Below are 13593 nucleotides of genomic sequence, written 5' to 3'. Positions count from 1 at the left end.
TCCTAATCGAATAGCAAGATATAATTATAAAATATTACAATAAAGTAGTGAATGTTTTTATAAAAGTACCTTTAAAGAGTAAACATTTTACAAATTTATCATGTGAAAAAAATCCACGTTTTTGATGATACCAACAAAATAATAAATATTTAAAAATATTTGTAACTATATTTTTTAATTATTATTACTTATTTAAATTTACTTTACAATAAATTAATTGTATTAATAATAAAAACAATCGGTTATGGATTATTTTATAACTTACATTTTAACACCGCCAAATTAACAAGTTAATACAAATCAATTTGATTGATTGAAAATATAAGTTTAGCACAGAGAAATAAGTTTTTTTTTTGTATACAAAAATGATTTTTAAAATGTTATTTTTACTATTATAATTTGGAATAATTTAAGTATTCGCTTCGTGTGATTTCTTAACAGTGAAAATATTATAATATTTACAGCAATAATTTACAGAAATGTACACACTACTATATAAACATACACATAACCTATGTCAAAATGTGTAGAAAAAAAATTGAAAGTTAAAATTTTCGAATTTTATAAAAATAAAGAAGAAAAAAATGAGAATAAAGACGGTCACAGTATTGTGAATATCTGAGTTTGTTATATATGTAAATTAATTTTTTTTTTTTTTTTTGAAATTATTATGAATTCTCGAAAACAATTTATTTAAAGTACCTTAATCTGAGCCTAATCTTTGAATTAGGTTAAATGGGATGTTTGAAGCATTTTTTTAAACAAAATTAGTAAAAGAGCGCTGATGCGCGTGTGTACCAACATGCTTCGTAAACAAAGAAATCTCGTTTTGTTAGAAATATTTTAGATATTTAATAATTCGACGCGTGCTCACTCGTTCCATAGAAATCATCCAACGAACCGCTACCAAATGTTATTTATATTATGTTCAGGTAAATAGTTTACAAATAATATGTACAATTTGTTAAACGTCTGATAATTACTTACCGCCATCTCTTTTGATCCTCTCCACGTTTCTATCTTTTTCATTGAGCAATATATCACCTAAAACGCATATATATGACTCTATTAATACGGGCGCGAATAATAATTTCAAATAGGATTTATATTTTTATTTATTTTATTTCTCGACGAACAACCACCGGTGTACGAGAAATTATACTATTGCAACTTATCACGATTACAGTGTTTTGTTCCTGTTGTACTCGTACGTATTCATAAATGTGCGTGCGCGTGTTGTATTTGTTATTATTAATTGTTCACTTCAAATTTAGGACACGCGAACTGTTATTGAATGGATTTCCATTTCGCAGATGTTCTCGAACATCGGAGTACACTTAATACACACACGTGTATAAGGAAAGGTGTTTAATTTTAATTCTCACTTCGCGTTCAAAGCGTTTTCGTACAATGAAAAGTGAAAAAATATACGATACGGCGTCTTTGATTCGTATGAGACGATTTTCCGCTGGGCGATCGACAACGACTAATATTTTTTGTTTAAAATAAATATAAAAAAATATATAGCTTAATTGTTTATCGGGAAAAACAACAATAATAGATCGTACGAAAAATTATTTGTTCGATATATATCCATTGTGTTACGTCTTGTAAAGCCAGTACGGTACACAAATAATTGGTTTTGATGATAATAATTTACGATCACGAGCAAGTTTCGACTACACTTAAATCCAATGCGATTCGTTACCAATGAATGACACAATAGGTAAACGACAGTTGAGACTATTATTATTGCGTATTCGAACACGACAACAACGGAGTGGAAAATATAAACACGCGTTTTCTATTGATTTGTGGTCAACATAATAGGTGCCGGTAAAATCGTATTCTCGACCGAATTTTTAAGCACTTTTATAGAATTTAAAGAACAAAAACCGTGTATTATTTGATTCTCGATAAATATATATATATATTTACGTACATTATGCTTCCGTTTCGAAATATAAAATACTGTTTAAATCCTATGGTTTTCCATTTGGTTACTTGCAAAACAGTCTCGTTTCGTTTTTCCTATTAATTATTGCGCGTTCGTTCGTACGGATAGTAAACGGGAACGACACGTGTACAGTACGACGAACGGGTGTACACGATCGGAAAACATTTGGTTAACTCATTGAAATTCGCTAACCTAACCCAACACCGGTGAGAGAGGGCTGACGGTGACAAGACTTTGACGAACGGTTTCGGGCGCGGAAAGAGAGAGGGGACCGCGAAAACGCAGTGGAAAGTATTAGAATCGGTTATATTGTACATGGGTAGGCATATAGTGCAACGAACTCGGGCAATAATAGTGATGATGGTCGTTGCCGATGGGCTTATGGCTCGGGCCATCGAAGGCGGCGCAAGGGGAGGGGGGGATGGGAGAACCGGTTACCGGGTTAGAAAACGAAAATCGAATACGTATATTATCACGGGACAAATGCGATTTAACAAGTTCCATTTGATCCGGTGACGTCGTACACGCGTTGCGATGACGTTGTGAGCATCGGATTGCGCTCGACCTACAACGCGAGTCGAATTAAAGTTATTATCGTTTGCATGCCGATCCGAGTGTACCAGAACGGGTCCACACGTTGCCAGCGACCGTCCTGACCCCGACTGTCTGCTGATTTGACGGTCCACCGTCTCCGCACGAGCACCATACTCATGCGACGACCTCAGGGTACCCGTTTTGCGCGTGCACGGGACTTCCGATGGACTGCGGGTTTTCGTGGCGCGTTCCGACCGAATAACGATTCGTAATTTAACGTATTGTTTTCGACGAAAAACCGCTTTTCTCGTCGAAACGACTAATTAGACGTTTATTGATCTGTCCAGCAATCAACAGTGCTTATACGATGCGCGCATGGCGTAACGCGTGCCAAAGTCATATCGTGTTCAAGGTAATAACGACATACGTTGTCGAAGCGAGAACATCGAGCAAAAAACACATTGTTTTTGTTTGATCGTCCGAACATGTCTTCAGAATTAAAATGTCTGTTGCACTCGTTTATTTCATGAACACACCGGGCGCGAGCTGTTATCGACGGATCGATTTTAAAACGGACGGCGGCGCTAATGTTTTAACATTAACCTCTTCATGCGCGGTGGCATCATTTGATGTCACATGCAATAGTTAATTCTACTCAATCGAGAACGCGTAAATTTAATATTATTTTTAAATAATCTCGTTGATTAATAAAATACCCATCGGTTTTGTCATAATCGAGTTTCAGTTATCTCTGTCAGTGAGTTGGGGGCAGTTGTCCGAAAAATGATAAGGACCGGAATCGAAAGACGGCGGCATAAAATGTGTTGCCAACGTAAAATTTCTAAGAATTCTATTATAAAATTATTTTTTTGTTTAAGTAGTTATACTGTTTCATTTGAATGATAATTATATTTTTTGATAATAATAACATAATTAGTTACATATAAAATGAACATAGGTATCAACTATATGAAATAATTATACATTTTTGAATACTTATTTTTTACTACATACTTAAAACTAAAACATGTAATATTTTATACTATTTACTTACTAGTACATAGAAAATTAAAAAAAAAAAATGATGAAAAACATATATATTTTTCGAAAGGTTCACATACAATTAAATATTAAGCTAGATATTTATAAATATACATGATATATTACATAGATTTATAACATGGATATGTTTTTTAGATGAATTTTAAGAAGAATTGCAAAAATAGAAAAGCATTACCCTTCTCTAATTACATTGGTTACTAAAATAATACAAGTCAAAGTTTTAACTCGAAAACATATCCATGATTCAATGTTATACCTACATAATTATACGTTACTATAGTTGTTTAAAATTTGGTCCATTTTTATTGAAAATATGCAAAAAAAAAAAAAGTAAAAAAAGAATAAAAAGTTTTGTTGAAAATATTCAAACAAAAAAAATGAAAAGAATTAAAATTTTTGTTGAGAACAGTATAACCTATTAGTATTTTTCCCGCTTTGAAAATCGAGGGATATTGTATAACTTTTATCAATAGAAATTATATAATTGGATTTGGTAATTTTCGATTTAGTCAGTTGGTACTGCTTTTTCAAATTTCGGACCTTATAATTTCTTAGGTCCTTATCATTTTTCGGACAAGTGCCAATCACTCTCTGTCAGTTACTGATGTAATTTCAGTTTATATTGATAGCTGCCAATTTTTGTGAAGAGCTCAAGCTAAAAATTGAAAATATCAAATTGTCCACAAAAAACGTAAGTACGATCGTACTAAATTACTTTTATTATGCATTATATCATTAAAAATCCAATTTTGGTATTGTTTTTCGAAAATATTATGAATATATATACAAAATAGTTGTTAAAAATGATGTGGCATCATATGATCCTCGGGGAAACGATTTTGAACAATAAAACCATTGTGTTGGTAAAAAAATACGTATTGTTAGAAATAGTCCATGGCCGTCGTGTGCTTGGGGAAGAAGAGTCGTTTTATAATACCCCTTCGTTTACGCTAATTCTACTTTCACGTCTAAAAGTGTGATAACGGAATCGAAATAACAAATAAAATAACGCATTTTTGAAACATTGAATTCGTTTTAATAGCTACGATCATTGTTGCACAGGAAGAGGCGCGCGGCGGATACTATCGACGCAAGATCGTTGTGTAGATATTTATTCTTAAAAAGTCCGCGTTCGACTGGAGCTGACGAGGAAAAACGGTCGTCGGTCTCATTAGACGATCAAATTATCCATAATTTTCAAAAACGTGTTTCAGTCGTCATGCACCGACGGCATCGATTTCCGGAAACTAGGTCGACAGTTACGATGTCGTAACGGCGGCATCGAGTCATGTTACAATGAATTACCATTATTTGCGCCTAGCACATTATCTATCGATATTTTATCCCGCGTTTCGCGTACTGTGTTCTTGCGCTGGGAAATGATTATGATGAGAGTTTCCAAAAACGAGGCGATTGGTTTTCGGGGCTCAGGTGCGCCCGATCGGATGAGTGGACCGCGGACGACTGTCCACGTGCATCGAATCCTCGTCCTGTTCCTGATATGGCCTTTAAGCGCACCAAAGACGGATTTCAGTCCCGAAATGTCAGGACGATGATTCACGAACAAATGCGAACGAGTTGGAAACGAATCAACGATCGGTTTTTTTTTTTTTTTTTTTAATTTCGTTTAACTTCCGCGGAATCGTTATTCAACAGCCGACGGTAATACGTTTGGAACTTGTTAATTTCGTGCCGTCAAAAGAATTTAGGAACTGCTATCGGAGCTGCCCCTTAAACCCGAGGCCTCGTCGTCGCAGATCCACGGAATCCGGCACGTGGCTTCGGGCGGAGGTACGCCGTTTGTGTTTCCAATTTGGGTCGCAGCTGGGCCGGGACGGAGGATCATAAATCGCGCACATTCTTCCGAGGCCCGACGGTGGTCTACGTGACGTCACTCTGGTGCTCATGACCGACGGCCGACCGGTTCATTCATAAGACGATCCGCGCGTTGTCCACTGCTCCTCACGACGATTATCGTTACTCATCAGCGTACGCCGTGTCCATGTAAGACCGCCGCAGCGAAATCGTTTCGACCGATATCGGTCTAGAGAACCGAAAACATTATCCCCGCGGGGAGCAAACATCCGTTCGACGGGAACACATCTTTCAGCATTCAGTATCCGACGAGCTTCTGAAGAAATTCACCGACCGCGATTTCACATTTACATAAGTAGGCCGGTGGTTTTCAAACTTTTTTTTTTTCAAGCCCGTCTCACCGCGCTCTTCCCAACGTTTTCACGGGCAACTTCATCAGATATTTTCTATTATTCCCGGTCGTTAGTTCATTACGTCGCCGTAGCGAGAAACCCTCGCGGCACCCGGTTTGAAAACCACTAGTGTAGGCGTAACGTTGCTGTACACCATGATTACGTTTGAAATCCTAGAATAACGAAAACGGTTGTTAAATACAACATATTCTTCGAAGTTTGCAACGAAAACGGTTAAAAGTCCGCATAAAAGCTGAGCATTGAGCAAGCGAGGTTTTTAAAAATCGACGGATCACGTCGTCGTGCAGCATGAGATTTATTTTCATTAAAACGTCGTCGTTCGACCGATTCAGCCTTCGTGGTACAATCTATCGACTTGTTTATTTATTTTTTTTTTTCACCCATCGCAATTGCAATGTAACGACTGCATCGAAGCGTGTTGATACTTATGTAGTTATATACAAATATAAACTGGTAATTGCATTCATCCGATGTCGTGTGTCACGTCTCGTCGGTTTGATTTTACGATTTTCCGTCGAAAATTTAAGAGAATCTGCCACCAACATCGAGACGGTCCTACGCGGAGAAGTGCACGAATTGCGCGCTCGCTCTTCGCGTGTGGCCTCCACTCGTCCGGTACTCGTAATTGTTTCGGGTCCGCGTGATCATTATACATTCATTTTATTTTTTCACTTTTTTGTTAACCGCTGCGCATTGATCACCGTCGAGTTATGTGGGTTAGTGTGCGAACGCATGTCCGGCCGCGGTTCTTTTCGCTGTTAACCCTTTCGGAGGCACATATGTGCGCGCGTGAGTTATACTAATACGCGTTGGCCAGCTGCGCACATGCGTACGCGAAATCATTATCGACAACCGGTTTGCATGTATCCTTCGCGTGATTATACGTATACACGTCCGTATAGTATGCACGATAAACGCATTACCCTCGGTGTACGTCTTGCTGGGAGTGCGCGCAACAATATAATATTTTAATTGGCAATATCCTCAGACGGTGTTTTATCATTGTTGTACGAGAGAGATGGTATGGCATGTTAGAGTTCCAGACGGATTCACTGACCGTTTTTGAAATGCGTGCGAAGTAGAAAAGTGCCGTAAAAATGCACCGCCCGGTATGAATCTAGTAATAGGACAACAGACGTATAGCATTCCTGCCCATTGTTTAAAACCATGACATAATCGATAAGTATTTCGTTAATTTCCATCCGAAGTTCACTCAGGTCGACCTCGGGTTCTAATGCGCACTCCGTCGATATCAAACCACCTCCGTTTGAAATACTAATATAACGAGCCGTTCAAGTCTCCGCGATCGCACGACAATAATTCGATTCGATCACGACCCTCGTTCGTAGGCTATTGTAGTTCGGTTGTGGGTTTCGTGCGATTTAATATGTTTCGATCAAATCAATGTACGCGCGGCTGGCTAAGGGATTGTCTTTGGGAATCGTTACGACCATAACCTATTTGCCGCGAAACTCGAGCACGCGAAAAAACTAATGTTTTTGCGTGTATTTTATTATATTATTATCGTTTATCTTTTGTACAAAACGGTCACGGTGTAATATACTCACGTCTTATACAAACAGGTTCTTGTTGTTTTATTAAAACCGAATGATACATAATGGCTTCGAGTGAATATTTTCATTGGCCAGTGCTACGCGTATACATTGGGTCAAATATTTGAAAAAAAAAATTCGATTATTATATGTTTTGCACGTGAAATCGAATACGAGTAAATTTTTTTTCACGACTAGAAACAATCATGAAACCTCTGTTTATATTTGTAACCACAAAATTATATTTATCCACTTTTGTAGATGATTTTATATTGCGAAACGTCTAGTGTAAAAAATATAGGTTTTTCTGTTATTTACGATTCAATGCAACGTTATTTCATTTATCAAATCCGACACCACCAAATAAAATTGTTTTATCTTTTTAAATTTAAAACAAAAATTAACTAGAGTAAAAAGGAAAAAAAACAATCCGATATTGCGGTCAAAAAATATATCAAGCAGGTTTATACTACAGACATTCGTACTACAAATTAGCTTCTATCCGAATACGTAATATGGTCATCAGTCACAATTGAATAATTCAAATGGACCGCGAGTTTCAACACCATCAACAGTAATATAAATTGACGGGAAACTAACAGAGTCATTGCCTCCGAGTTACAACAATAATATTGTGATATTGTTGCGAAAAAAAAATAGTGGTAGTTAAATTTACGGTGCTTTGTGCAACGGTGATGATGGATTTATCAAAGGATGACATCTAGATGAATGACGGGTCGACCGTAAATGGTGCATAGGCAGTGTTTAAAAACGCGTGTATGTGCGAACCCGTGTTTTCTCTTACAAAAATGTTACGCTTTTTGTTGAGTGTATTTTCAGAGTAGGTATACTTTTGGTCATGGTTTTTTTTTTATTTTTCGTCCAAGCACTAAATGTATGACGTGAGTGTTCGCACTAACTTTCCCTCGCTTAGGTATTATTTCAATACATCGTGTCCCACGTCACAGTTATGAACGAACACCGATAAAACGTGTCGTAAAGCATATTTCAAGAACTTTGTTCGTCGATCGATCAATACATTTTTAGGTTAAGTTATATGCACCCTAGGAAATATTAGCATGTTTTTATGTTTTAACTTCAACCGTATAATAGTATTAGAATGAAAACATCAAATAGTATATAGATAGCATATAGGTACTGTATTATTACAAATGCTGATTAAATAATAATGCACTTATTGTGTTGTGTAGATGTAACGCGATAGTTAATTAGTTGTGGTGGCTGTTCGGTGTATGACTTCGTTACGTTAAACCAAACGAGACGTCTGATGGATTAGACACTATAACTTAACTCGATAAATAGACTTGGCGGATTTAAATATACAGCATAATATAGTAGACTGAAACATACTTAGAGTTTGGAGCTGTATATTTTAGCATCGGGATTACTACGTTGATCGTCACTCTCAAAACAACCGAACAACTTTATACAGTGAGATTTGAAACGAGTCAGGATAATGTAGATGTGACACCGGGATCCTACTTCAAAAGCTCCACTAAAGTCATTTACCACATTCCATTTGTGTACGGAAACCGTTGATTTAAAAATAACGTTGGTGACTTATCGCGTGACTCAATAACAATTAGGTATCAATGTACCGTTTAATGAGACAAAACACGTGTGTTTAAAATAAAAAAAAATAATTATTAATTTATACCACGCAATCCGTAGATCTAATACTCCACCACTGAGTATAATAATCGACATATGTTTGGTTCATCGTATTTATACGTATCACGAGTACGTAAAAATCGTTATGATTTTGTGTACATTGATATTCGGACGAGTGATACGGAAAAAATAGTTAAAACGGTCAGCAAAATTTGATTTCGGCGCGAGTTTGTATTATCATAGTATTGCGAACTCGCAAGAGTTAAAATTGTTGTAGTATTGCGAACTCGCAAGAGTTAAGATTGTTGAAATCAAAGTTTTCCGTGGCCACTGAAGAAAACCGAAGGAGTTCGTAGCGATCCAAACAATTAAGATGAAGCTCGCGTTCATATGCAAGCTCGGATATAAGGGTGGGAGGACATATGGGAGCTGATGCCCACCTTCCTTAGGCCTAAGGTACTCAAAATACTTCAAACATTACCATAACTTTCAATTTATTCATATATTTTCAATAGTCCTAATCTAGAAGAATATAAACAGGAGGATTGTTCAAATTAATTTGCTAATGAAATGTGATATGTTATCGTATAATGTATGCAATAAAAGGTAACTTTATTGTTTTTGTTTTTTTTTTTTAATATTTTATAATCATTTTATTCACTTTAAAAACTTGAAATTAATGTCTATGATTTTACGAACTCGAAGACATTTTTTCGTCCAACCCCATACCCTTTTTTCATTTTTATATCCGTGATGCAATGCAAAGTATGTTTAGACCGTTCGACAAACAGTGTGGTGTTTATCCATCCCTCGATGGCATTACATTATGGTTATGACCACACCTGTTGTGCATTTATGTTTGTCGTTCCCGTATATTGTTTAACGCATGCGTACACTATCGAAACGATATTCAGATATATATTTCAATTATAAACGTTGTTTTCTCCGCACCTCATCAACAGCCGTTAACCGCGGTCGCAGTTGTTAAGACCTACTTACGGAACGGATCGTAAAACCGTACGCGCGCGACAGTAATCCGGACGAAGTCGTCATGTCAGCGTCTCTCGGAAATCCATCGTGTAGCGTATTCGCATTTGGTTTCGGTATTCCAATTTTCTCCGGACCGAAAATTTATCACACGCGCAATGACAACGTTATCGCGTACATTTCGTCCCACCAAAGCTTTAGCGACACGCAATTACGATTTACGTTTCGGTCGCAGGTGCAGTCGCGGGTGCAGCGGATTTTTATAACAGCTATAAACAGTCTGTTCGTGAAGTAGGCCCAACTGAGTATTCTGATTTTTTTTTTTTTTTTTTAATCCGTGCCATTATTTTACAAGTTATTCGCAACTATTCGCCATTCAATTTTTAAAGTTTGCAAGTTATTATTATTATTAACGATTATATATAATCAATATAGCTATTATTGACATAATAGGTGCCTACAATAATACTACAATTGCAAATGTTTAATTTTTTTTTGATTAATTACAATGTATGTTACCTAATTACAATTATAAACATATTATTTGTATAACATATTATATTATATTCATTATTTATTATTTACTTTTTTACCTCCTCTATTTTACGTTTTAATTGTGTGCATTGTATGTGAAGGCAACTGGTAGATTTTTTTAAAATTACGAAAACAGCTGCAGAGAGCAATTGGTCAACACCCGGGACAACTTCACGAACGTAGTACACTGGTTCACGCACCCGCGTTGCAGTTTTTCCGGCGCACGATAAATGTCTTCCGAATAACGTGACTCGTCAAAACAATATAATAAAATTAATAGTAATAGTAATAATAATTGTAATAACAGTATGTACGATTTCTTGTTATGGAAAAATATTGCGGGCGGTATACCATCAATAAGTATATTCTCTAACTGCAGTTCAACCGTGAAATGACATGCACGATGCACTCGAGTTTTTTCAAAAGAGTTCCAATGACTCTTCTCTTCGAGGAGAGATTTCGAGAGGGGTCACATTGTACATATCATCAAATACTTTCCGCGATAGAAGATGTATGATTTTATATTTATTTTATCTTTTACATTTATTTACTGATACGAATACATTATCATATACTTGGCTTCTTTTTCCCTACTCGTTCAACCATAATTATTACAGAAAAAAAAAAAAACAACCAATACCGGTGAAAAGGGTCTGGATAAGATGATATACAAAACATGATGTGTTATTATCGTTAATTGTTGTGATGTGTTCGAGCTAGATACGCTGAAGTACACGGACATCCGTCGACAAGTGTTCATATGCTCCTCCCACTAGCTTTTCCGTACTTACATATTGCATTTATAAATCTGATTTCTAATTTCTAACTTATTTCCCGAACAGTTTCACACTAGTAAAATGCAAGCATCGAAAGATTATTAATTCAAACACGGTTTACGATCGAAACTGTTATTTTTATTTGAAACACAAATTCGGCATCATAAATTGTAATTCGTACCCCTTTCGGATTTTCTCGGTCACGTGTAATCACCCCTCGTAGGCGATCGCGAACGATGTTCGTCTCAAAACAACAATACGAGTTACATGCTGATATGATGGTACAACACGCGTGCGGCGTTCATATCGTGTGGCCGCGTGCTGCGAAATAAATAGTGTTTGGCCGTCGCGGCGGACCGTACGACTGTAATATGATTTACGTCGGCAGTTTTTGAGACTTGTGAGCGTTGCGCGGCATGAATCGATATCGGATCGTCCATCTACCTTGTATACATATCATTCCGGACAGATTTTAATAACCACTCGGTTCTGTGACGCCAACGCACCTATAATACAACCGTTTCTTTCTTCTTGCGCACATCTAATTAAAATTAAAAAAAAAATAAATAAAAAAAAACCACGCGCACTATCTTACACTGTGAACCTATTATAATGTATTCATGCGTGCCTCGGTACGTTATAATACACCGTCGGCTGTGTATTGACCACAAATTAACCCGTCCGGTCACGTGTCACGATTAGATTACACGGTCGATTAAACCGACGGATCACAATATTCTTTATTATAGACACCGAATATGTGGCTGGACGCGAAACATCGTTACGGTTTGCGTGTCGCCCGAAGAACCGCGCGCGTGCAAAAAAATATTGTGCAGTTCGCGAAATCGGTGCACAAAATTTGATTTAACACTTTCCGTCATTTTTTCATAAATTTATCGAAAACAAAAACTGTACGTGTTCAATATATGCGGAGCGTTGGCGGGGGCCTGCACGGTTTCGATTAAAGAATCACCTAATGTTTGATATTACTAGTACAGGTACTTGGTCGGTTTTTAAATGCCGATTCGTCGAGGCGTAGGCGACGACACAGATAAATGTGTTGACTATCTTTGAAAAATTCGAAAGTGATGGGAATTATTTTACGAGCACAATTATAGTATTATTGAGATTTTTAATTTTTTATCGTTATTCGTTTTTAATCGGTGTATAATAAGTTGAAAATTCTCTGACCTTCCAGAATTCGTGAGAAACTATTAAAAAAAAAAAAAAAACGGGTACAACAAAAAGCGTCTTCTGGTATTTAGGTTAATTATAGTGACGATTAATGTGTGCTAGCGAGGTTAAGTATTTGTGAAACTCAACTAAATTTTCCAGGTATTAGGTAGGCCATTGTCATGTTATATTATGCTGTACATCTTGCGTACATTAAACGAACAAAATATGTAAATCAACCAATCGTTGCATTATTATTTTTAGTATTGTTTGTTATGTCGAAGTATGATAATGTTTTCCGATATAGAGAGCGGAGAAAAAATACTGATTCTAACTAATCCAATCGTTTGACCTGACAAATTTTAAATACCTACATTCAAAACTGTTCATTTTATTATAATTTTATATACCTTACATTAATCGTTAACAATAATTTTATACTCAAACTCCTATTATTCACTAAACCCGATTTATCTGTGAAATGTATTGTACAATTTATTGCTTATCACACAAAGTTAATATCGTCAGAATAGTTGTCGTTCTAAGTATATATTGTGTTCGTACTCTGTACATCGACATCCTTCATCAGGGCAAAGTACACAACAGAAGGGTCTATTTTTTTTTAATTTTTTTTTTTTCTTAAATATTTCATTTCTGCGAATATTTTGAAACTTCTCGATACAGTTGTTTATATAACAAAACAATAAATATATATGTTCTACACGGTTAGGTATTATTAGGAATTGGAAGATTCAGGAATGTTTATTTAGTGTCTAATACAAATTACAAGTTCGTTGTAGTCTTTTGTACCGATGCATTTAATATTACATTGCGCTTGGTTTGTGAAATGCGTATTTGTCGTAACACCAGCACAACCGAAACAGGTATAATGCGGTTAACCCCTTTCCACAGTTGTTTTACGAGTGCCCACGCAATGTTTCCATCAATACGCCTCGTCGAATGCAATACCTTGTGATTATCGTCCAGTTCATAATACGAACTATAATATTACGCAACGGCGATCGTGCCGTATCCGTCCAGTTGCAATAATCATCCGTCAGGCTCGCCTGTATAATACGTACGGTCACTTGATGCGCGCACGCGAAAAGCCAAAACTGTGCCGATCATGTAACGGACATTTACATATCGGTTGTTAT

At 36.3% G+C, this 13593-nt stretch overlaps 1 protein-coding gene across 2 annotated transcripts in view; it reads right to left on the bottom strand.

Moving 5' to 3' along the window:
• LOC112684009 (mucin-16) overlaps positions 1-13593 on the bottom strand; it is a 74455-nt gene that overhangs the window by 14988 nt on the left and 45874 nt on the right. For both annotated transcript variants that reach the window (XM_025555296.1, XM_025555297.1), the window contains exon 2: positions 988-1044. In XM_025555296.1, the coding sequence (XP_025411081.1) occupies positions 988-1044 (57 nt within the window). The remainder of the gene's footprint in view (positions 1-987; positions 1045-13593) is intronic.

This window comes from Sipha flava, unplaced genomic scaffold (genome assembly GCF_003268045.1).
Source record: "Sipha flava isolate LNK unplaced genomic scaffold, YSA_version1 239_pilon_pilon, whole genome shotgun sequence".
Classification (NCBI taxonomy): domain Eukaryota; kingdom Metazoa; phylum Arthropoda; class Insecta; order Hemiptera; family Aphididae; genus Sipha; species Sipha flava.
The sequence above is the reverse complement of the archived record's forward strand: the minus strand, read 5'-3'. Positions and strand labels throughout refer to the sequence as shown.